The 22,062-nt window shown below is 55.4% G+C and overlaps 1 protein-coding gene across 1 annotated transcript in view; it reads right to left on the bottom strand.

Annotated features, from left to right (window-relative positions):
- The window catches only part of GLI2 (GLI family zinc finger 2), a 247,536-nt gene that overhangs the window by 55,787 nt on the left and 169,687 nt on the right, over positions 1-22,062 (bottom strand). Inside the window, exon 3 of the mRNA XM_032638319.1 lies at positions 8,949-9,054. Coding sequence (XP_032494210.1) covers positions 8,949-9,054 — 106 coding nt within the window. The remainder of the gene's footprint in view (positions 1-8,948; positions 9,055-22,062) is intronic.

Consider the following 22,062-nt stretch of genomic DNA (forward strand, 5'->3'; position numbering starts at 1 on the left):
GAAATTTTACTGTTAGTGATTAATTCCTTTGGATTGATTACAGCAAAGATAACACAGTATAGCCCTAAGACCTACAATGAGATGCCTCTTCCTCTCCAAGGATAATCACAGCATAGAGAAGAGCTCAGGCTTGAGGGTCAGATCTCACTTTCTGGCTGAGTGATCTTGGCAAGCCCTTAAATTCTGGAAAGCTCCAATTTTCTGCTCTATGAATGGGGAAGAATATCACCCACCTTACAGGGCATTGAGAGGACTGGATCTAATATCTGCCCAGCACCCAGCAGAGTACCTGGAATGAAATGTGGTTTTCTTTCTGGTGTCAAAAGGAGAGTGGAAAGAACAAGCCATTGTCCAGCAATCACTGGGCACCAGGACCTGTCTTCTGTGCTTTATACTCACTCACTCACCTAATTCTCACAAGCACCCCATGTGGGCTACTGTTTTGTCTCCATTTTAGAGATGGGGAAACTGAGGCTCTGGAGGTTAACAGCTAGCCCAAGGATGTCAAGGGTATATAGATGGCATAGGACTTGAACCTTGGCCCCACCCTGTTCTCCTACATACTGGGGGTGTGGGATGGGAACTGTCCAAGATGACCGGGGCCCAGCGGGTCCGGAGGGGAACCAGAAAGATCACCTCTCAACCCTGCAGGACCTTTCCACCGGGCAGTGCCTCCCCACGCCTGCTCTGTGCACCCTCCCCTGCTGTAGGCCCACCTCATTTCTGCACATCAAGATTTGCTTCACTCCCGGGCCCCTCCTGCCCTCGGCTGACCACACAGGCGCTCTGCAAAGTCCAGAGTCAGGCAGCAACCCTTCTGCGAGGGCCGCCGTTCAGCAAAGACCAAAGAGTGGGCCGCCTTATCAGACACGCTCCTCATTAAACTTTTACGGGTGGATTCCATTATAAATGAGCTGTCCGACCCACGCCGCTGAGCACGATCCTGGAGCTGGGGATCTGAAGCTCTCAGAGGAGAGAGGCTTCTGCAGAGGGGTCGGGGCGGAGAAGAGCCCTCTAGGGTCAAGCTACCCGGGTTCAAGTCCCCGCTGTGCTACTTACTAGCAGAATGTCCCTGGAGACAGCGGTCACCCTCACCGTGCCTCAGTTTCCCCACATATCCAGAGGGAGTGACATGCTGCCTTTCTATGTGGTGTTGATGAGGGTCAGGTGACATAATCCAGAGGGCTGGACACAGGCTGCTGTGGCTGCATCTCAGTTAGTCTGAGCCCAGCATCCTGCCGCCCAGAGACAGGAAGGGACGTGCCTGGAGGTCTCTCTGAGGGCCACGCCCAACACCGGGAGCCAAGGCTCCACATCTATCTGTCACTCGGCCCTCAGACAGCCGAGCGAGGAGGGCGAGCTGCCCTACAAACTGCATAGTCCTGGGCTTTTCTGGGCTCCGTATCCACCTGCCGAGCAGTTCCTCTGAAGATGCGGTCAGCCACGTGGCTTTTAAGGAGCGCTCCCTGGAGACGGAGAGGCAGTGTGGGCCGAGGCAGGGGAGGACAAGGCCCCTGGTGGGCGACCGGGAGCCCCCCCAGCATCTTGGCCCGGGATCCAGGCGGACAAACATGCCCTTTGGAAGTTTCCTCCTTTCTTCCATCTGTCGCTTGACAAAAGCACGCACATTTGCAGAGGGCAGAGAACGGTCTTCTGGAAACACAAACAAAGCCAGTCCTCTCTGAACCGTGAACCTGGCGTGTTGGGCCAAGAATCAAGAAGAAAATCTTCATGTATCTTTCTGCTCCCCTCGGTGGCTGGCTGAGGACAGAGTTGTCAGGGGCCCAGGACAATGCAGGTGAGTCACAAGCCGAGCCGACTGCGTGTTTATTACTCTCACGACGAGCCTGTGCCGTTCTGATGGAACACTGACCTTGGCAAAAGCCATCTTCAAATCCCCTCAGACCTGACCGTTCATGAGCTCAGCCAGCAATAGCCAAGAAACTACCTTCTTGAGGGAAGTGGGGAGGACCATCCCCACTGATATGCAGTCGCCAGGACGAGGTAGGGTCCGGCCATCCTGAACAGCTCTGATGGGGGTGGGGTGGGGGACAATGTACACGCGTGACGGAGTGGCCAGAAGATGGTGGGAAGCGGAGGCCTTCACACCCACCAGCTGGCACTCCTTAAAGTACCTGGGACTTTATTATTATTATTTTTTTACCTGGGACTTTAAAGTACGTGTGGACTTTTCAAGAACTGATGGCTAAGTCCCGGAGCCATCTGTCCCTAGCAAGAGCCCTGCCCCCTTCCTTCTCCATGCAGGGTGGCCTTGGCTGTGACGGCTGGAGCACTGCTCGCCAATTACAGCTCAGGATCGGGTGATGTTCAGGTCCAGAATCCAGGCAGGTGCTGGGGGTCATGTATGTCAGAGGTCAGGTATGGAGACCGGCAAGTGGAGAGCGGCGGGGGACTGTCCTCCCTACGGTTCAGATGCTGTGGCCATCCCCTTCCCCCCCCCACCACCACCCCCTCCAGCACGCACACCTCCTTCCGCAGACTGAGAGTATGAAGAGATTTAGGTCAACTCGTGGGCATCTGTGAGTGGGTGATGAGGCGGAGCCAGGGGATGTTTAACACCCATACTGCAGAGTTGTTATCATGGAGAGAATGGGCCTAAAAGCCTGCGAGCTCTGACCCTGGACAACCAAAACACAGCTCTGGGCCCGCTTTCTTGGGTATAAAATAAGCAGGGTGGCCCCTAACTCTGGCCTGTGGGTGTCTATAAACAGGCATATTCCCAGGCCTCGCCTTAGTCTGAAAGAGCCAGAACTTCTGGGGTCGGGGCCTGGGAATGTGCATCTTTCAGACATACCCTAGTTCAGATTTTCAGCCAGGTTTGAGAACTGCTCCACGAGCTGGTGTCTCTAACCCTTCTGGGCTGCGAGCAGTTGGAACTGGTCCTCTCTGAAGCCCCAGGGCAGGGCTCGGATGGGAAGGACCTCACAAGCAGGGTGAGGGGTTGAGATCTACCCAGTCTCCTGCACCAGGAACACAAGCTTCTACCCTCCCTGCAAACACGTGAGTTGGTCCTGGCCCAAGGCAGCCCTGACTCCCGCACACACCGAGGAGGTAGGGGGGGCTCCAGCTGAGGGCCGTACCGTGCCCCGCCTCAGCCTCGGTCCCCACGTTACCCGCTGAGCCTGTTTCCAAGGGGCAGGGGTAGGAGGGGATCCAAAGAGCTGTTCCCTGCTAGCGGTTACCAGGTGATGGAGAGACTGCAGGACATTCTCCCCTGCCCTTGAGAACGGACTCTCGGAGACTCAGGAGCACGTCCCCACGGGGGGTCAGGGTCACAGGAAAACCACACCTGACCAGCAAGAACATCCCCCAACCATCTGTCTCCCCATCACCTGTGATTTATGCAGGTGACAGGTGCCGCTCCACGAGTCCAGTGTCATTTACCTTTCTGGAACCATCTGAGCATTAATAAGCCATGCAAGGCCGGTGGTGGGTTTGCACCTCCAGGAAGGTAGCTCCGGAGAGGGCTGGGGGGTGGGTGTCTAATAGGGAGCCGTCCAGATGGGAGGTACGGGGTGGGTTTCCACACCCTGGACCCACCGCCTGCTCCGCCCCCGTGTAGCTGCCTGTCAGCCGGTGTGCGGGCAGCCCTGGCCCGGCTCCTCCTCTGTCCCAACCACAGCGACAGCTGCAGCCGGTGTCCTTCCCACGCCCCTCCTTCAACAGCTCCTATGGTTACTCTGAAAATGAACCGGTCCACTGCCCCTCTGCTCCTGGTTGCCAAAAGGGTAAAGTCCAAATTCCTCAACTGGGGGGGAAAGAGACCCCTCCTCCCGCCATCCCCATTCTCCACCTTCCCGCAGCACGGCCCCCAGACAGCATCCTCTTCCAAGGTCACGCCACGGCCTGCTTCTGCCACAACGAACCTCCTTCTCTAATAACGACAGTAATCACAATCCTCCTTAACATCTACTGCATGTTTCCAAACTGCTCTAAATGTGCTCTTCCTATTACCCCATTTAATTTTCCAAATAACTCAGTAGATGGGGTAGGTACTATTATCATAAGCTTTTACAGATGAGAAAAGAGGTTCATCCATTCAGGCTGGTCAGGTAGTCACATCCCAAGGCTGCTGCGTCCAGCGCTGGGGTTCAAGCCCAGGTGCCCGGGCAGGGCCGGGGGCGGAGCGCTCCGCCCGGAGCCACGCCCACCGCGGCCAGGCGAGCCAATGGGCAGTGGTCCCGGGCGCCAAGCAGCCGCAGAGGCTCTGGCGACAGGACGGGAGACGACACCGCACGTCATTTGCTGCGCAACGTCTGCGTGATTAGACGCGTTTGGCGCCAGCGAGGAGGAGTGGCTACAGCAGGGGCTTGAGGACTCGGGCGCTGCGCCAGGCTCCGACCACACTGACCACCGAAGCCACAGCCAGGGGGCCCGTTTTCCTCCCAGGCTTTATCCTGTTTCCCACCTGGGGCACCCACCTGGGGGGATGAAGGGGTGGGCTTTCCAGGGCCCGAGGTTAGCCCTGAACACGTGCTGTGTCCCTCCTGTGGCCTGGGCAGGAGCCAACGTAGAGTTGCTGGGAGCGCATCCCAGCCAGAGGCGGGCTTTGGGGGCTGGGGGGCTGGGGTGCTGGGCCCCTCAACACTGGAGCGGAAGCAGGCAGGCCTACCGTGCAAGGGTGACCTGGGAGGGTCAGTGCACCCCTCTGGGCCTCAGCCTCTGCATCGGTAAGATGCATACTATAGCCCCATTTCACGGGGCCGTCAGGAGGGGCACCTAATAGCACACAACCAGGCTGCAGTGCAGAGCCTGGCCCCTGCAGGCCCTGCACAAATGATTGACACCTTTTATTGTCTTCTGCTGGGTGATGCCAGACTTGGCACTGGGGCTTGGTGATCACAAATGAGCCGAATAATGACATGCAGAGATGTCAGTGTTCTAATCCGGGAACCTCTGAATGCCACCTTCTATGGGAAAATGGACTTTGTAGATGGAATTGAGTTAATGATTGTGAGACAAGAAGGTGGTCCTGGATTTCAGGGCCCTAGAAGCAATCACTGCCATTCTTATAAGAGAGCCAGAGGGAGGAAACTCCTGCAGATGAGGAAGAAGTAGATGTGAGAAAGAAGCAGGAGGCAAAAAGGCGGTGTGGTGAGGGGCAGGGATCACAGGCAGCCTCCAGAAGCTGCAAAAGGCAAGGAAATGGATTCTCTCCAGGAGCCAGAAGCTTCCAGGAGGAAACCAGCCCTACCAACACCTTGATTTTAGGCCCAGAAGACTGACTTCTGACTTCTGTCCCCCACAGCTCTCTGAGGGTACATCTGCATCGTTTTAAGCCACCAAGTTGGAGACAGGCAGTTACAGCAGCAGGAGACAGCCCTACAAGTAAAGAGCCATCCAGGCCAGTGAGTGACAAGGCCATTTCCACAGGCCTGCTGGCTGAGTCAGCCCACCCCTGCTGCCTGCCACCTCCACTTCCTGCTTCTCTGGGTGCCCCACCCATTCTCTGTCCTTCACTGGCCAGGAGGGAAGCAGGCCCTGGGATGGGACATGGCCTGTGTCCAGTCCTGACCTGGGGAATGGCAGAGCCTGGAGAAAACTTCGGGGGGGGGGGGCCACCTCCCAGCCACAGCTGTCTACTAGCTCAGGGAGTGACAGTACTGAGGGCCCCTGATTCAGTGCCAAGGTCCTGCTTGCAGCCGGAGCATCTCGAGCCTGTAATGTGTGTGTGATGTGTGTAATGTGTGTAATGTGTGAGGACTTCCCTGGTGGCGCAGTGGTTGAGAATCCGCCTGCCGATGCAGGGTACACGGGTTCAATCCCTGGTCCGGAAGATCCCACATGCCGTGGAGCAACTAAGCCCGTGCGCCACAACTACTGAGCCTGGGCTCTAGAGCCCACGGGCCACAACTACTGAAGCCTGCACGCCTAGAGCCCGTGCTCTGCAACGAGAGAAGCCACCACAATGAGCAGCCCGTGCACCGCATCGAAGAGTAGCCCCTGCACCGCAACGAAGAGTAGCCCCTGCTCGCCACAACTAGAGAAAGCCCGCGTGCAACAACGAAGACCCAACGCAGCCAAAAATAAATAAATAAATATATTAAAAACAAAACAAAACAAAAAAACCCCCAAACAAACGGTGGGCCTATCCTAGAGTCTCTGAGTCAGCAAGTCTGGGCTGCAGCCTGAGACTCTGCATTGCTAGCAGGCTCCCAGGGGAGGCGGCTGGTCCAGAGGTTTGGGGGCAGTGCCCTAACAAAGGGCTAGATGAGCTTTCGTGAAGGAATCGTCTGGACCCATGCAGGGGACCTGTGGTCATACATGTGCTCCCAAGAGCGAGGCCAGCATGTGGCCGAGGGCCCGGGCTCAGGAGGCAGTAATTAGATTCCAAACTCTCTCACTCCCTCAGTGGGGGCCCTAAGGATGAATTATTTAACCTCTCTGTGCTGCCTCAGTTCCTTCATCTGTAACATGGGGCTGACATGACATGCATATCTTTTAGGGTTGAGAGGATTAAGCAAGATGAACACAGGAAGTGTTTACAGCAGAGCCTGTCCACAAGGTCAGAGTTATTTCGAGAAACGGCAGTCGTCAATGGTGACGTCTTCTTACATCTCTGTCGTTGCCCCTAGGTATGTGGGGACATGGGAGCCAGGATGCTCCCCTGCAGTGATGCACACCTGCCTGCACGCTCCTCCAGGGAGCTCTCAGCAGTGTGCATGTCTCTGACCAGCACAGGGCCCCTTGTGAGGAGCACTTCGCTGCAGGCCTGCCGTGCTCAGGATCTGCGCCATGGAACCAGCCAAACAGTTCTCAAGCAGAAAATCAGCCACTCCAACCCCTTCCTGGAAAGGAACTCAGCTCCCTTGATACTCATAGGATTCTCAGATGCTACCAACTGAGCAATTTTGAGGTGATCTACCAGCTCTTAAGAGTATGCACCTTCCAGAAGCTGCCTGAGCTGTGGTCTCAGCCACCTGCAGCTGGAGAAGTGTGGGAGGTGGGCAGAGGGCGGAAACGGCCCTACCACCCACCAGGGGGACACAGGCCTATCAGCCGCAGGTCCTAGTCAAGTGAGAACCAGCTACATGCACCAAAATAAAACGCAAAGATCCCAACATGCCACAGGGGACAACTTGAGGGGACTCCCAATGCACAAATCTGGGACAGTTTGAACAACACAATAAATAGTGACAGCAATAGAGTGTAACTCACAGAAGAAGACAAATATCCACCCATTGAATGGACACAGATAAATGATCAAATAAATAGAGAAATGGGGGAGAAGGGACAGCTCCTCCTTACAGTAGAATTCCAATTAATAAATGTGGAAGGAATCACGGAAATAGAAAATCATCATTTGGCAAATACTAGACGTTACCGTTTTTGGCAAGAATCAACAACAGATGTTCAAGTGAGTAGGTGAAAATATGATGAGAAATAGGAATTTACATATTACCCAAGTATTGTCCCACAAGGGACTTGTAATTACAAAGGGATGAACTTTAAAGTGGAGAAACCCAGCGGACGTCACCGTAAGCAAACGATCAAAGTTAGCCATCTCCAGGGATGAGAAGTATGGTCGTCATAGGCCCCGACAGGATGCACTAGGAGGGCACAGCACCACTTCTATGGGAGTATCCCCCCAGGGCATCATCTGAATTTATCAGGAGGCAACACCAGGCAAACCCAAACCGAGGACATCTTATACAGTAACTGGCCTTTCCTCTTCAAGTCTCAACATTTGAGGAACTGGGTGAGGGTGTACGGGAAGTCTTTGCACTATTTTTGCAAATTTTTTATGTCTGAGATTATTGCAACATACAAGACCTCTTGAAAAAGCACACAGAAGTCCCAGATTTGCCTTGTCTGGGGTGAGCAGCGGGTGCCCCCAAATAGGAGTCACCTGCCCCCCTCTCAGGCACAGGGCTTTGAGTATAGTGGGGTCTCAGTGAGTTTTGACTGACTTTACTCCAGCGGGAGCTGGGAGAGGGAGTGGGGGTCTGTCTTCAATGGGTGGAATGCATGGAGGGTGTCGACGGCTCTCAGAGCAAAGCTCAGAGCCCGCTGGACAGAGTGTGAAGACACCTCATTCCAATGCTACAGTGTGGTAGGAATCCAGGGAAGGACCCCCACTCAGGGTGGGCTCCCAAGAGGAGGTGGCCCCTGAGCTGAGGCTTCGGGACTCTGGAGGAGGTGGTCAGGAGGAGGGGCCGTTCCAGGCAGGTGGGGCAGTAGGGGCTGAGACCCAGGTACAGGTGGGCTAGAACCATAACAGCAGCTTGGTATGGACAGGTCGGGTGTCTGGGTCAAGAGGCGGGTGTGGGGCGCAGTGGAGATACAGGGGGTGGGGTGAAGGATTCAGCCTCTCTCCTGGAAGCAAAATGGATGAGGCAGCAAGGGGTCAAGTCTTGGAGTCATAAAGACCAAGAAAAGTGACGTCAGCTACGGGCTCCGAGACCCTGGGTGGGAGTGGAGAGGGGCAGGAGCAGGTCTAGAGAGAGACACACAGGGGACACATGCCTTCACTGGGGGGGGTCTTAGAGCAGGGAGTAGGAAAGGCCCCAAAGAATAACCTTGAGCTTGTCCTTATCAGTAGGGTTATCCTGTAATTCACTGTCCAAACTGGGATACTTGAGAGCATGAAAGGGGGGCGGGGCACTATGAATGATTATGTTGGGACAACGTCGATCCAAAGTCACAGTACTTATATGGGGACTTTGGTCTGCAGGGCGTCCTCACTGCCCGGATGGGGGAAGAGCCTCAGGGCGCTTGTGGACACACCAGGACCCCCTGCATCCTTGGAAGCCGTGATGTGGCAGATGGGTGTGCTTCCTTCTCAGGTAACCAGAGGGGAGCTGGGGTTCACACCCCACAGTCCCCCTTCACACCGGGTCAGCGCATGCCAGGGTGACAGAGGTGGACGACGCTGATCAGGAGCTCGGACCAGAGGGACGGAGCCTGGGGCGGCGGGCGGAACTTACCCGTGCACACCGTGCACAGAGTGAGGCTCGTAATGGTACCTTCCCTCCTGGTGTCGCATGTCAATCGGGAAGGGGGCGTGGAACGGTGGCAGGAGATGAGTCGGCACTGCGGAGGGGAGAGAGAAACAGGACTTCAAAAACTTTTCCCCTCCCTCGAAAAGCACTTTTCAAAGGGCTTTAAAGCTCAATGAATTTCAGAGCAACAGCGCTCAGGACAGGGGGGCTCCGGGGTGCCTGGCTATCACACACCCACAAAGGGGGATGAATAAATAATCAAAGTCAGCCCGGGAACCCTACATCCTTCACATAAAAGACCCCCAACTGCGCTCTTGACAAAGACAAGCAGCTAAGCGCTCTTTGAACTCGGGGAGATGACAGACTTGGCCACAAATCAGGGCTGACAGAGCCGACAGGCTTCTGCCCGTCCTGGCCTTGGCCTGGTGTGGCGCCCGCAGCCCCGGGGCACGGCCTCCGGACGCTGCGGCCCCCCACGCTGGAGACACTGACCTAGAACTGTCTGTGGAGGCAGGGCCAGCTCCCGGCTGCGGCCAGCCTCAGTCAGGCCAAGTGCCACAGAGCCCCGTCCTGTGGGCAGCCCACAGTGGACACTTCTGTGGGTCTGTGAATGCTCCAGCTCTCAATATGCATTACGGACCCCAAGTGCGCTGGCCCCCGGGATGCCAATGCCGACACATGAGACCTGGTTGCCAGAGTGCGTCAGCCTCCTGTCTGCACTTGGCCTGTGCAGATCATGATACTTGTAAGGAGGCTCTTTGCTAATTAAAAAAAAAAAAAAAAAAAAAATTCCTGGGTACCCTGGAGGCAAGCAAAATTATAGGCCTTAGGAAAACAAGGCTCTTTAAAAAGTAGTTACACGGGGAAAAGGGCTAAGATTTCTCAGTCAGCTCTTGCTCAGGCTGAGGACCACAGGCCAGTGAGGCTGGCTGTTGAGTCTGAATTACTCAAGAGGTTAAAGAAATCCGGTGGGTTCGTTTTCCACACGTACAGGTCAGCTGACTGCCAGGCCTGTGGTGGTAAACGCACACAGATGATGTTGCCGACTGTGTCTGTGCAAGCAGATCCTGGTATTGTAAGCGCTACAAATTCCTTTTTGATTGTGGTAAAATACATATAACATAAAATTTACCATTTTAAACCATGGTTAAGTGTACAATTGAGTGTGCTACCACCATGCATCCCCAGAACTCTTTCCATCGTCCCCAACTGAAACTGTCCCCATTAAACACCAACTCCCTCTCCCCCTCCCCTGGCCCCTGGCGACCACCACTCTCCTTTCTGTCTCTATGGATTTGACTCCTCTGGGGACCTAGTATGAGTGGAATCACACAGTATCTGTTGTCTTGTGGCTGGCTGATTTCACTTAACGTCCCCAGGGTTCATCCACTGTGGCATGTGTTGAATTTCCTTTTTTTCTTTAATATATTTTTATTGAACTACAGTTGATTTACAATTGTGTTAGTTTCTGCTGTACGGCAAAGTGATTCAGTTATACATATATATATATTCTTTTTTCTATTCTTTTCCATTACAGTTTATCACAGGATATTGAATATAGTTCCCTGTGCTCTACAGTAGGACCTTGTTGGTTATCCACCTATAGGTAACAATTTTTATCTACTAACCCCAAACCCCCAATACATCCCTGCCCCACACCCCACCCCCTTGGCAACCACCAGTCTGTTCTCTATGTCTGTGAGTCTGTTTCACAGATAAGTTCATTTATATCGTATTTTAGATTCCACATATGTGATACCATGTGGTATTTGTCTTTCTCTGTCTGACTTACTTCACTTTGTATGATAATCTCTAGGTCCATCCATAACGCTGCAAAGGGCATTATTTCATTCTGTTTTATGGCTGAGTAGTAGAATTTCCTTTTTTAAGGCTGAATAATATTCATTGTATAGATATACCACATTTGGGTTATCCATTCACCTGCCAATGGACACTTGGGTTCATCACTTATGAATTTTTAACAAGAGGAAACCTTCCTCCTGATGTTTAACCTTAATTTTTACATATTCAATTTTATCTTCCTAATTCCACAATCCTGACACCCTCCACAGCGACTGGGAATAAAGAAAGCAAATCCTCTCACTCTGATTAAATCAATTTGCCAAACCCAGACTCCACAAATCTTGGGCTCCGAGGAGACCTGACACTGGCGCGTTGCCCCATCCGTGCAGTCGGGCGCTCTCTTCCGTGGCTGGTGATTGTGGGAATGACCACCTCTTCTCCCCTTAGGCCCGTGTGCTCTGAGGAGGTGAGGCTGGGCGTGCAGCTGTGACTCTGAAAACGGTGACAGGAGGACTGGCCACCCTCTGGGAGTCAAAGCTGCTGCGCACCAGCTGCCTGGCTTCAGGCAAACTCCGTTACCTCTGCATCTCCCTGTGTCCATCCAGAAACAAGTAACACCAACTACTCTTAGGGTTGCCCTGAAGATAAAACGTTCCTGCCGAGAGGTGCTTGTGCACGTAAGAAGCACTCCGTACGTGTTACTGCTGCTGCTGACAATTATTACTAATGTTTGGAGCCCCGCAGTCCATAATCCATTTACTGGCTGTGGGGCAGGGGACAAGTCACTCTCTGCTCCCTGCAGACCCTGGGGAGGGCGGAGGGCCTGCTCGCCTGCTTACAGCCTGGGAGACAAACTGGACTTCCCCAAATCCCCAGGGGAGTCAGCAGGGAAGCAGTACTCACCTCCCCAGACCTGCAGGAAAGAGCCTTTATGGTTTTTTTTGTTTCTTTTTTTTTTTTTTTTTTAATGCAGCCAGGCAGACCAGATTACAGTATTGTTAACAAAATAAACATGGTTTGCTTTTGTCTATTTCTGTTTCCCTGCATATCCAAAAGCCACCTGAGGCAGCCAGGGTAGGTGTTACTGTGCCCATTTCACAGATGAGGAAATGGAGGCCAAGGGTGATTTCAGCCCAAAGTCATAAGCTGAAAGACAACAGAGCCAGGAGGGGAATCCAAGGCCCTGGACGGCTGGGCACGGGCTTTTCCCTCTATACCACCCCAACAAACGCTCCGAGGCTCCCTGAGTGCAAGGGTGATCCCGGGGTCTTTCTGTCCCGACCTTGCTTACGTGTCACATTTAACAAGCGCTCACACGGCACTGGGCCCTGCTCTCAGGGCTTGCAAACAGCAACTCCTGGGTCTTCATTGCAAGCTCAGGCTGCACTCACCCCAGAATTCCCAGTCTTTCCACCGACCATTCTCCAGTGCCCTGGGATGCTCCTTCCCCTGATCTCGAACCTGCAGAGGTTGAAGGGGTTCCCCTGAGGCCACAAGAGCCCAGACCTTCCCCTCTGCCCCACCAGCTATAGCAGTGCTCTTCTCAGAAGTAATGCAACTTCATCCAGGTTTAAAGAGCAATAAAACCCCTAGGAATGAAGCGCTCATGGTAGCTGACCTGGCAAACATGAAGCGGACATGGCACCGAGGTCACCAGGCTGCTGCACAAGACCAGGCTGTGCGTGTGTGCGCGTGTGTGTGCATGTGTGCGTGTGTGTGCGTGTGTGTGTGCGTGCACGAGAGGTTGGGGAGGAGGACCCTGGGGCTTCCCAGCAGAGGCATAAGGGACAGCCGCCTGCAGGGTCCTGCTGCTGGGGCTGCCCCCTCCCTTCTGCCAGGTCCTGGGGTGCAGCCTGTGAGCTTACGGGGGCAACGGCTTCCTCTTTCTCAAGTCAGGGCCGCAGGGCAGGACTTCCCTCCGCCCTGCTGCTCCCAGGATGGCTGACACCCATGGAACGAGCAGGCAGCAAGGGCTCTGGCCACACACCCGCACCCCACCCTCACCCGCTTGGGATCCTCAGGACCAGCCTGGGAACTCGTGTCAGTGGTTCCTCCCATCCGGGCAGGGATGTGTCGGTCGGCTGACAGCTGGAGTGTGGCAGCCCCCAGCTGGGTCAGGAGGGGACGTGCCTCGGGTGCTCATCCTTAGTGACGTCAGCTGCCTCGTGGGGCTTTGCTTATAGCGTCTCGTTTAGTTTGGCCACTAACCCTGTCCTTATCCCCATTTTTCAGGAAAGAACATCAAGGCTCAGAGTGGCATGTCTGTACCTCTAGGTGAGCCACGATCAGGCCGCTGGTGACCGCTGGTTTCACCGTCTCTCTGCCCTCATCCCTGTGTGCTTTCCTGGAGCACAGCGCCGGCACAAAGCTGGCCCTCAGCAAACAGAGCCTGAGTGCGTGCTCACTTCCTACCCAGCAGCTCCCAGTGTCGGTCCAGGGTGGAGCGCCATGCCTCCCATCAGCCAGAGTCCAACCCGGGGACCTGCTGTCTGGACCCCTCTGCCCACCTCAGAGAACCACCGGACCATTCACGTCAGTGGGGGCTACCTCTGGGCACAGTCACTGTAGGAACAGCCATTCATTCATTCGTTCACTCATCCGCCTGTATCAAGTGCTTGCTGTGTAGCAGCACTGCTCCAGCTCCTGGCAGGGCGGTCACAAAGCTGCCGCCACAGAGCTGTAGACATTGCTGGAAGAGGGCACAGGAGCAAACCGGAAATACATTAATACCCTCACATCAGGGCGCTGAGAGTAGGAAGGAAACCGAGGGGGCTTGGGCGACGCTGGAGAAGTCAGGGCTCTCCGAGAGAGGGTGCACCTGGTGGGGCGAGGCCAGCGCAAAGGCCCAGAGCCTGGTGGGGGGAGGCCGCACAAAGGCCCAGAGCCTGGTGGGGGGAGGCCAGCGCAAAGGCCCAGAGCCTGGTGGGGGGAGGCCAGCGCAAAGGCCCAGAGCCTGGTGGGGGGAGGCCAGCGCAAAGGCCCAGAGCCTGGTGGGGCGAGGCCACGCGAAGGCCCAGAGCCTGGTCGGGGGAAGAGCTTGGTGATTTCAGCACAAGGCCACCTGGGCTGGAACAGAGGGGTGGGGCTAGGAGGTCCTATAAGCCCGGGCAGGCAGGCTCTGGGAAAGACTTCAGGGTTATTTTCTGGGAGATTTGGGAGGCCCCCGGGGGGTTCTGGGTAGGGAGTCACGTGCTCTGATGAAACTTTTCAAAAGGCGGCATGAATAGAGTCAGGCTGAGGGAGGCCGGGCATGCGTTAGCCAGGAATCCCAGGAGAGCCCTGCCACCCGGCGGCCCTGGGACTTCGGGGACATTCTGTCCCCTGTCTGGGTCTCACATTATCCTTTCGTACAACGGGGATTAGATGAGCTCCAAGCGCCTTCCTCCCAGATCCCGCTGTTTGTGAAAGGTCACCCGCTCCCCGGGGAAGAGCCATGCTTGTCCCAGCTGGTGACTCAGTGAGGCTTTAGGAGGGGTCCTGAGCAGGTCACGGGGGGTGGGGGGAGGCAGGGGGCACGTGCTGGGCACTGTTTCCTCTTTATGGTCCTGTCTGCACAACTCACTGACCTAGCGGCCCTGCTGAATCCGCTCAGCCCCTGGCCCCATCACCTAAGCCAACCGTCTCTGGGACCAGCTTTGCACCACAGGTAAACTGAGGGATGAAGGGTGACGCTGGCTAATCTGAAGACTCAGGACCCTCTCAGACCAGCATGGACCCCTGCCGGCCCCCACGGCCCTGATGGAAACATTCAGCGGGGAATGCTCTGCCCAGAGCCGATCGGGCAGGCCAAGGAGGCAGAGGTCCCACTCTGGACCTTCTGCGAGACAGCACGCCACCCAGAGGCCAGCAGCAGCACCCAAGGAACATAACGAAGATGAACGTAAAGAACAAGGCGGCCGGCCTTCCAGAAACGTACTGAATGGGACCCGCGCACACGCTGTTTTCATTGTGGCCTCTTTTTTTAAGTAAAAAAAAAAATCCAAAGTAAATCATGTCCTTTCAGCATGATGGGGGGGGAACACACACACACACACACACACACACACACACACACACACACACTCCATATGCCATTTCAAAGAAATGGCTCTCTTTTTAAGTTTCTGAGGAGGAAACTCTAAGATGGGAATTTTCTATGGATCTCCCTGCCCCCTCTGAAAAAAATGCACATTTGGTTTTGATCCTACACAGAAAGACCAAAAGTTTAAGAAGCTGACGATGGTGCCGTGATGGCTTTTTTTTTTTAAACCCTAGGATTTTTCTGCACTAAGGTTTACATGCTAAATGCTCCTTGGCTGGTGGTCCCAGGGGTGAGGGCACGTGGGAGCGTCCTTGGCATAAGGATCTCACTGTGTGAGTAAGCAGGACACTGAAAGGGGACGAGGGGGACCTTCCCCTGGAAGCCTGGCTCTAGCGGATGCCCCGTTAATGACAACTCTGGCGACTTACACACTGACGGGATGGGGTGGCGGTGGGAGTGGCAGCAGAGGGTTCCGACGAAGAATCAGGAAAACCGGGTCATCAAAACACGACCAGGCAGCCAGGGCAGCAGCTGGAGGAATTCTCCTTGGACGAAGTCATGTGCCGCTACCACGTGGAGATGCTGCCCTGAGGACTGGGCTCAGAGACATACACAGAGGGGCCGGCCCGGGGGGAAGCAACCATTTCCTGGGACGTGTTGGGGGCGCCCCAGCCCTCCGGGCTGTCCAGTCCCTAGAGATCAGCATGGGTTCCAGTTATGTGGCCATTCCCATCAAGACTACAGCAAGGGGACTTCCCTGGCGGTCCAGCGGTTAAGAATCCGCCTTCCAATGCAGGGGACGGGGGTTCGATTCCTAGTCAGGGAACTAAGATCCCACATGCCACAGGGCAACTAAACCCAAATGCTGCAACTACTGAGCACACGGGCCACAACTAGAAAGTCCATGCAGCACAACTACAGGGCCCATGTGCTCTGGAGCCCTCGTGCTGCAACTACAGAGCCCACGAGCCACAACTACTGAGCCTGCACGCCACAACTAGAAAGAAGTCCGCATGCCGCAATGAGGAGCCCTCATGCCACAGCAAAGATCCCGCGTGCCACAACTAAGACCCAACGCAGCCAAAAAAAAAAAACAGACCATAGCAGGGAATGAGCTCAGAGCACACGGGCTCCAGGCCTGGGACCAGGGAAGAGATGGGTGTCTGCGAGAAGACTTGTCCAGCCCTGGCACTGACCGAGGGAGGTGCAGGCGGGAGTCTCCAGAAGGAGGCCTGGTCCTAGCCCGATACAGGGCTGAGTTACAATGAGGCACAAACACATCTGAGCGCAGCCCGTGCGGCCCTGGGCAGGAGGCCAGGGGCCAGGGCAGGGCACCAATCCCTGTCCTTCTCGGGCAGCTGACCATGTCCCAGGGTGGCTATGCAGGAGGCTGCGGCTGGGGCTGCGTCAGGGACAATCTGCTGGGTGCCGGTGGCCTCTCAGAAGCTGAGATGGAGGCTGGCTCTGGGGACCAGGAAAGGGCTTCTTGTCCCCCCATTTCTGCTTGGGACACCCCTTTCATGACTAATTGATCACATTCTTGTCCTCTATAATTCCTTGCATCTTAAGAAATATCCAGTGCAATTGTTTCACTCTTTTTCTTAAAAACAAATGGACCTTGGGGAAGTCACAAACTCACACTAATGTGAAAAATTCACGGATGACTTACCAGGTCACTTCCCCCTAACTGAAGGACCCAGGCAGCAAAAAATCTGTATCTTTGGAGAAAGGGCTAGTGTGGAGGAGAAGGAGAAAAAAACGGCAGACGAGAAGGCTTGAAGTCAAGCATAGTGAACTTGACAGCTGACTGAAATCCGCCTTACCCCTGAGTTGCCCATCAGTCAGAGGACAGTCCTAAAGGGATGACCTGTCCCCACGGCCTAAGGAGCTTGGGATAGGAGCAGAAAGCACGTGAGCCATAAATCCAGACAAGATCTGGGTGTGAACCCCAGTTTTGTCATTTGCTAACAAGGGACAAGGGCTCCGAGCCTCAGTCTAAATCTGTAGAATGGGATGACACACACCCAACTCTTGGGCAGCCTATGACAGTGTCTGCACAGAGCAGGAGCTCGGCAAGTAGGAGCCCCCTTCCCCATCACTGTGAATCTCAGGAGAGGTGAACAAGCATCATGGCGTGACCTTTTCTGTAAGTCTTGGGTTAAGAGACCCCGAGATGCATCCAGCTGGATCTCAGATGCGCTGCCCATTGCTGAACGTGCCCGCAACGGGAACCGTGGCGTTACAGAGTGGGGACAGGCAGAAATGACGGGCCATGGGCTTCGGGGCACTGAGGGAACATTCTTCTACGATTTTATCCCTGCTGAAGCCACCCCATTGCCACACGCTCACTGGCAGGAGGCTCAGGCCGGCTGCTGCAAACTCCAGGGCTCCCTGCCGTTCATTCCCTAGAACCTGTGCCGTGCTGCCCTAGGTGAAACAAACACCGGAGGGAATTCGCAGGTGGCCAGATGGCTCCAATGAACAGCGTTGTGAATTTTGTTTAAAAGGCAGCTTTGGAGAATCGTATCCATCCTTTCCTCATGTGCCTTCAGCCAGCCACTCCGCTCCTGGGAAAGGCAGTGGCCAAAGAAGCCCTAGGCCGAGCGGTCCCAGGCAGGGGATGGCTCCCCTGTGCTGGAGGGCGGCGGTTCAGATGATCCAGTTTCCTGGCATCAAACCCCACTCTCCCCTCCCGGAAGCGAGGGGGGAATCGACGGTCCGGACAAGTGCACCTCTGGGGAGGACTCTCCCAACAGAGAGAAGGTCGCTAGTCTCCATTCCACCCTGAATGCCCAGCTTGGTCAGTTAAACTGTTTAACTCTTCAGGGAATGAGAAGGTGAAGATGCTTGGCAAGAGAAAAAGCACTGATGGTGTAGCGAAGGGATGGTGATCCGCACCTTTACTTTGTGCCCCAGTGAACCCGGAAGGTCCACCAGCCCTCGACCAGTTACTGGACACTAGCTCGTGGCCTGTGCACAGCTAAGGTCGACATTTCAGCCATTGACGCGGGGCTCCTCTGGAATCCCACACCCGCTCCCATCCCTGTGGAGATCCCAGGACCTCGCCCTTGGGGGAGGTGGCGCTCACGCCTTCCCGGAAGATTCCAGAGATGGCGGGACCCAGATGCTCCCTCCCTCAGCACGCAGGTCCGATCCAGGGACACGATGAAGGTCAGCATGTGACCCCTCTAGTACGGCCTTGACTTGCACCGGCTGCAGGCCCCACGGGTCCAGCTCCTCAGCTTTCTCGGGTATCCAGACTGGAGATACACACCACTCTGCATGGAGCTCTCAGCTCTGGCCCATCACAGCCCGGAAGGCAAAAGTCACACCCACGGCGCAACGGCTTCCCCTACTCTGTCCAAATAGGGGGACCCTGCTCGAGGGCCCTGGAAGCTCCAGAGAGCAAGAAACAGCGTTCCTGCCCACAGGTAGTGCACCGGGCACCTTGGTGGAGGCCGCCTGCAAAGCTGGAGAGGCTGGCCCCGTGGGATTCAGCGGGGTCCACGGGCACAGCTGTCAGAACAGCCTCAGAGTCAGGGAAGGGTCATTTCCGTGGGACCCAGAGCGGCCGGGAAGGCTTCCTGCAGGAGGTGGTTTTGCAGCTGGACCCTCAAGGGGCCAGGACTGGGAGAGCTGGAGAGGATGCTGGGTCCTTCAGGCTGGGAGGCAGTGTGGACAGAGTCCAGAGGACTCACAGTGCCCTGGCATGGAGCTGTGTGCAGTGTGGATGCTGGCCCAAACCACGTGGCCTCTGCCGTATATTCAGGATGAGGGATGCCTCTCTCTGGGACCCTCTCAGGGATTCAAGGATGCGATACACATAACAAGAGACACACCTGTGATGCACCTACTTAGGCGCTAACATCAGTGCTTTTCAGACCTGAGAATCACCTGCAGGCTTTGTTAATTAAAACCCCATGGCTGGGCCCCACCCCCAGAGTTTCAGCCTCCGTGGGCCTGGGACAGGCCTGAGAACCTTCATTTATAAAACATGCCCAGGCGATGCTGACCAAGCTTGCCAGGGACCACCCTTGGAAAATGACGGGCCTAGATTATCCGTTTTACTGACGTAGCCTCAGAATTCCCACTGGCACCAGTTAAGTAAGAGATTACTTCTCACGTTTCTGCCTACTATGCATTGACCTGGCTGGAGAACATTTGCAGCTGTAGAAACTCGACATGGTTGATAAGAGAGATAGCCGTGGGTGTGACATCTGAACCCCGGGGACCACCACGCTGCCCCATTTACCAGGGCTTCTAAATATGGCCGGAGGCTCAAGAGGAATGCAACCCAGCGACTGTGCTTTTCCAAGTACAAGCACAAAGGTGCACGCAGGGCTGAAGAAACCACGTGGAGGCCCCCGTGCACACCTCCCTTCACTGTGGGTTCTCAGTCCACTTTCAAACCTGGGCAGTTTCAAAGGCCAGCCCTTCAGACGTGTGGACTTACATGGCCACGGCTTCTCCCAGTGGGAACCAAGTAATGGCCGAAGCATCAGAGCTGGGAGGCAGGACAGTGCAGACAAGTCCAGGGACAGCTTCCTTCCCAGTGGCCAGGCCTTATGCAAATGGCACTATTATCCCCAATAATAAGCCCCGGGACAGGCTGCATCCAGAGCCTTCCCCATGCCTGGTCACTGCCCCACAGGAAGCACTTAATAAGAATAATAATATCCTGACTGGCACTCCAGAGCATGCAATTAAAAAGAGTTTTTGTCTCACTTTGGGGGGAAAAATAGTGGGGGGAAATTAACGTCAGACAGGAAATTCCAACACTACAAGCTGGCGGGTGTCCGGCGGGCAGAGGCCCAGGCCCACACAGGGCTTGGCAGGACCAGGGCGGTGGCTGGGCCCACACCGCAGCCACGGGCTGGCCTTTCCAAGGTACTGCTTGACAAAATAGGACAAAATAGCTGGGCTGGGCCAGCACGAGCCACTCCACGGTGGGGAGGGCCCTGAGGCTGGTCTGGAGGGTGGGGTGGGCAGGCAGAGAGGCGTGCACAGTCCACGGCTGGACCAGACTCCCCAGGGAGAGGCCAGATGCAAATGCCACGTGGCCCGCACCGCAAGGAAGCCTGGGCAGTCTTGAGACCTGTCTCTCTCCGCTATAGACTGAATGTTTTCGTCAACTCTAAATCCTTATGTTGAAATCCTAATGCCTGATATGATGGTATTTGGAGGTGGGGCCTTTGGGAGGTGATGAGGTCATGGGGGTGGAGCCCTCACGACCAGATTAGTGCTCTTATAAAAGGGACACCGTGCCCCCTTCCACTGTGTGAGGACACAGTGGGACGTGGGCAGTTTATAAGTCGGGCAGTGGGATGTCACCAGACACTGAATCTGCTGGCGCCTTGATCTCTGATTTCCCAGCCTCCAGAACTGTGAGCAATAAATGTCAGTTGTTTAAGCCCCCCACCAATCTCTGGTGTTCTTGTTACACAGCCTGCGCTGACCGAGACACCTGCAGAGGGCGGTGGTAAGCTGAGGGAAACAGGCCACAGGAGGCCAACAGGACCTGCGCCAGAGGCCTCGGGGTTGTGGTGAACAGCAGTGAGGCTGCAGCTGACGCCCTGGCCCAGCGGCCCCACCGCTGATGCACTTAACCTTCCGGTGCCTTGGTCTCCTCATCTGTAAAATGGTGGTGGTGACAGGACGGAGGTCAGAGGCAGGCACGAAAGCAGAGACCAGCTAACATGTCAGAGCCTGTGCAGGCCAGGCGCAGAGTGGGTCCCCAGCAGTGCCAACCTGGCCATCTCCACAGACCTCCTGCCCCTTCAGTGCGGGCTGGGAGATTGGGGGGATCTCCAGGGGGACCCTGGGGAGATCTCTGCTGTCGTAGAGAAGGGAAGAGTGGCCTGCCTGTCGGGGTAGACCAGTGGGGTCCCACATTACAGACTCTTAAGACCAAAAGAAACTTTGGAGAAGGTCAAGCCCGATTAAATTTGTAAATTGTCTTGGCCACAGAATCTGTCCCAAAGAAGACAATATATGCAGAACCCCCAAATCTACAACAGATTTGAGACCCAGGGGCCTGTGGCTCCAAAGGTGTCCCCTGCAGCCCTCTAAGGAACCTTGCAGAAAGCACGAATCCAGCCCGGGGTCTGGAGAGGAGTGACCTGTCCCTGTGCTCCTTCCACCTGTTCCAGAGGCTGGGGCGGGCCGGGTGGCCCAGGACAGATCCAAGCTTCCCAGTGTGGACCCCATGCTGCACGGGCTCACCTGCTGGGACATGCCCTTGACTTACCTGCCAGCTTGCACCAGCAGCCCCGTCAGCTGGCAGCTTCGATGCTGTCCTGTCATTGTCTGAAAAGCCCACTTGTCACGGGGGCACTGAGCCCTTTCAGGAGGACGCCTATGCCACTCCTCTGCCTGTTCCCCATGGGTCCCCAGGATGTCACCTGCTACTCTGCTTCCCTCCCAGCATCTGCCCTTTCCTACAGATCTCCAGCAAAAGATCCGCCCAGTCTGTGCTTTGGCCTTGACTCCCACCCTCCCGAGAGTACCAAGAGAGCCTGGGGTCACTCTGCTGTGGATCTCAAGCAGGCCACAGCATCTCGTCCCCACCAGGCACTGGTGATGCTTCCCCAGGCTGGCCAAGACCCCCTGACTCCAGGGCGTGTTCTGAGGCAGAGCCTGACAAAGCCAGCCAGCGAGATTCCAAACCAGGCAGTGGAATCTGCTGTGAGAACAGCCTCCAAGCACCTCCAAGCTCTGTGGGCGGCACTCACTTTCCTGCCGAGGACGGCTCGTTACAAATGCTTTTCAGATTTCCCTGGCAGTCCCGTGGTTAAGAATCCGCCTTCCAATGCAGGAGACGCGGGTTCGATCCCTGATCAGGGAACTAAGACCCCACATGCCGTGGGGCAACTAAGCCCGTGTGCCACAACTACAGAGCCCACGCGCCCTGGAGCCCGCGAGCCACAACTAGGGAAACGCCCGCGTGCCGCAATGAAAGATCCCATGTGCCGCAACCGAGACCCCAGGCAGCCAAAAATAAAATAAATAAAAACAAAAAACGACAATAACAAAAAACCCAAATGCTTTTCATTCCCTCACTGAAGCAGACCCCTAAGGGTCACTCCTCGGAGACAGTTGTCAGAACGGTCCCGATGATTATACATGACTCAATTCCCTTCAAACCTCCTCTACCTAAAACGAGTCTCCTCTGCTGTCCTCCTGTCAAGGACAGCCCTGGCCTCACAGATGTGTGACGCAGGCCACCTATGTTACTTTAAATGTTCTAGTAGCCTCATTAAAAACAGACTAGAAAGA

Source organism: Phocoena sinus, chromosome 7 (genome assembly GCF_008692025.1).
Source record: "Phocoena sinus isolate mPhoSin1 chromosome 7, mPhoSin1.pri, whole genome shotgun sequence".
In the NCBI taxonomy this organism is placed as follows: Eukaryota; Metazoa; Chordata; class Mammalia; order Artiodactyla; family Phocoenidae; genus Phocoena; species Phocoena sinus.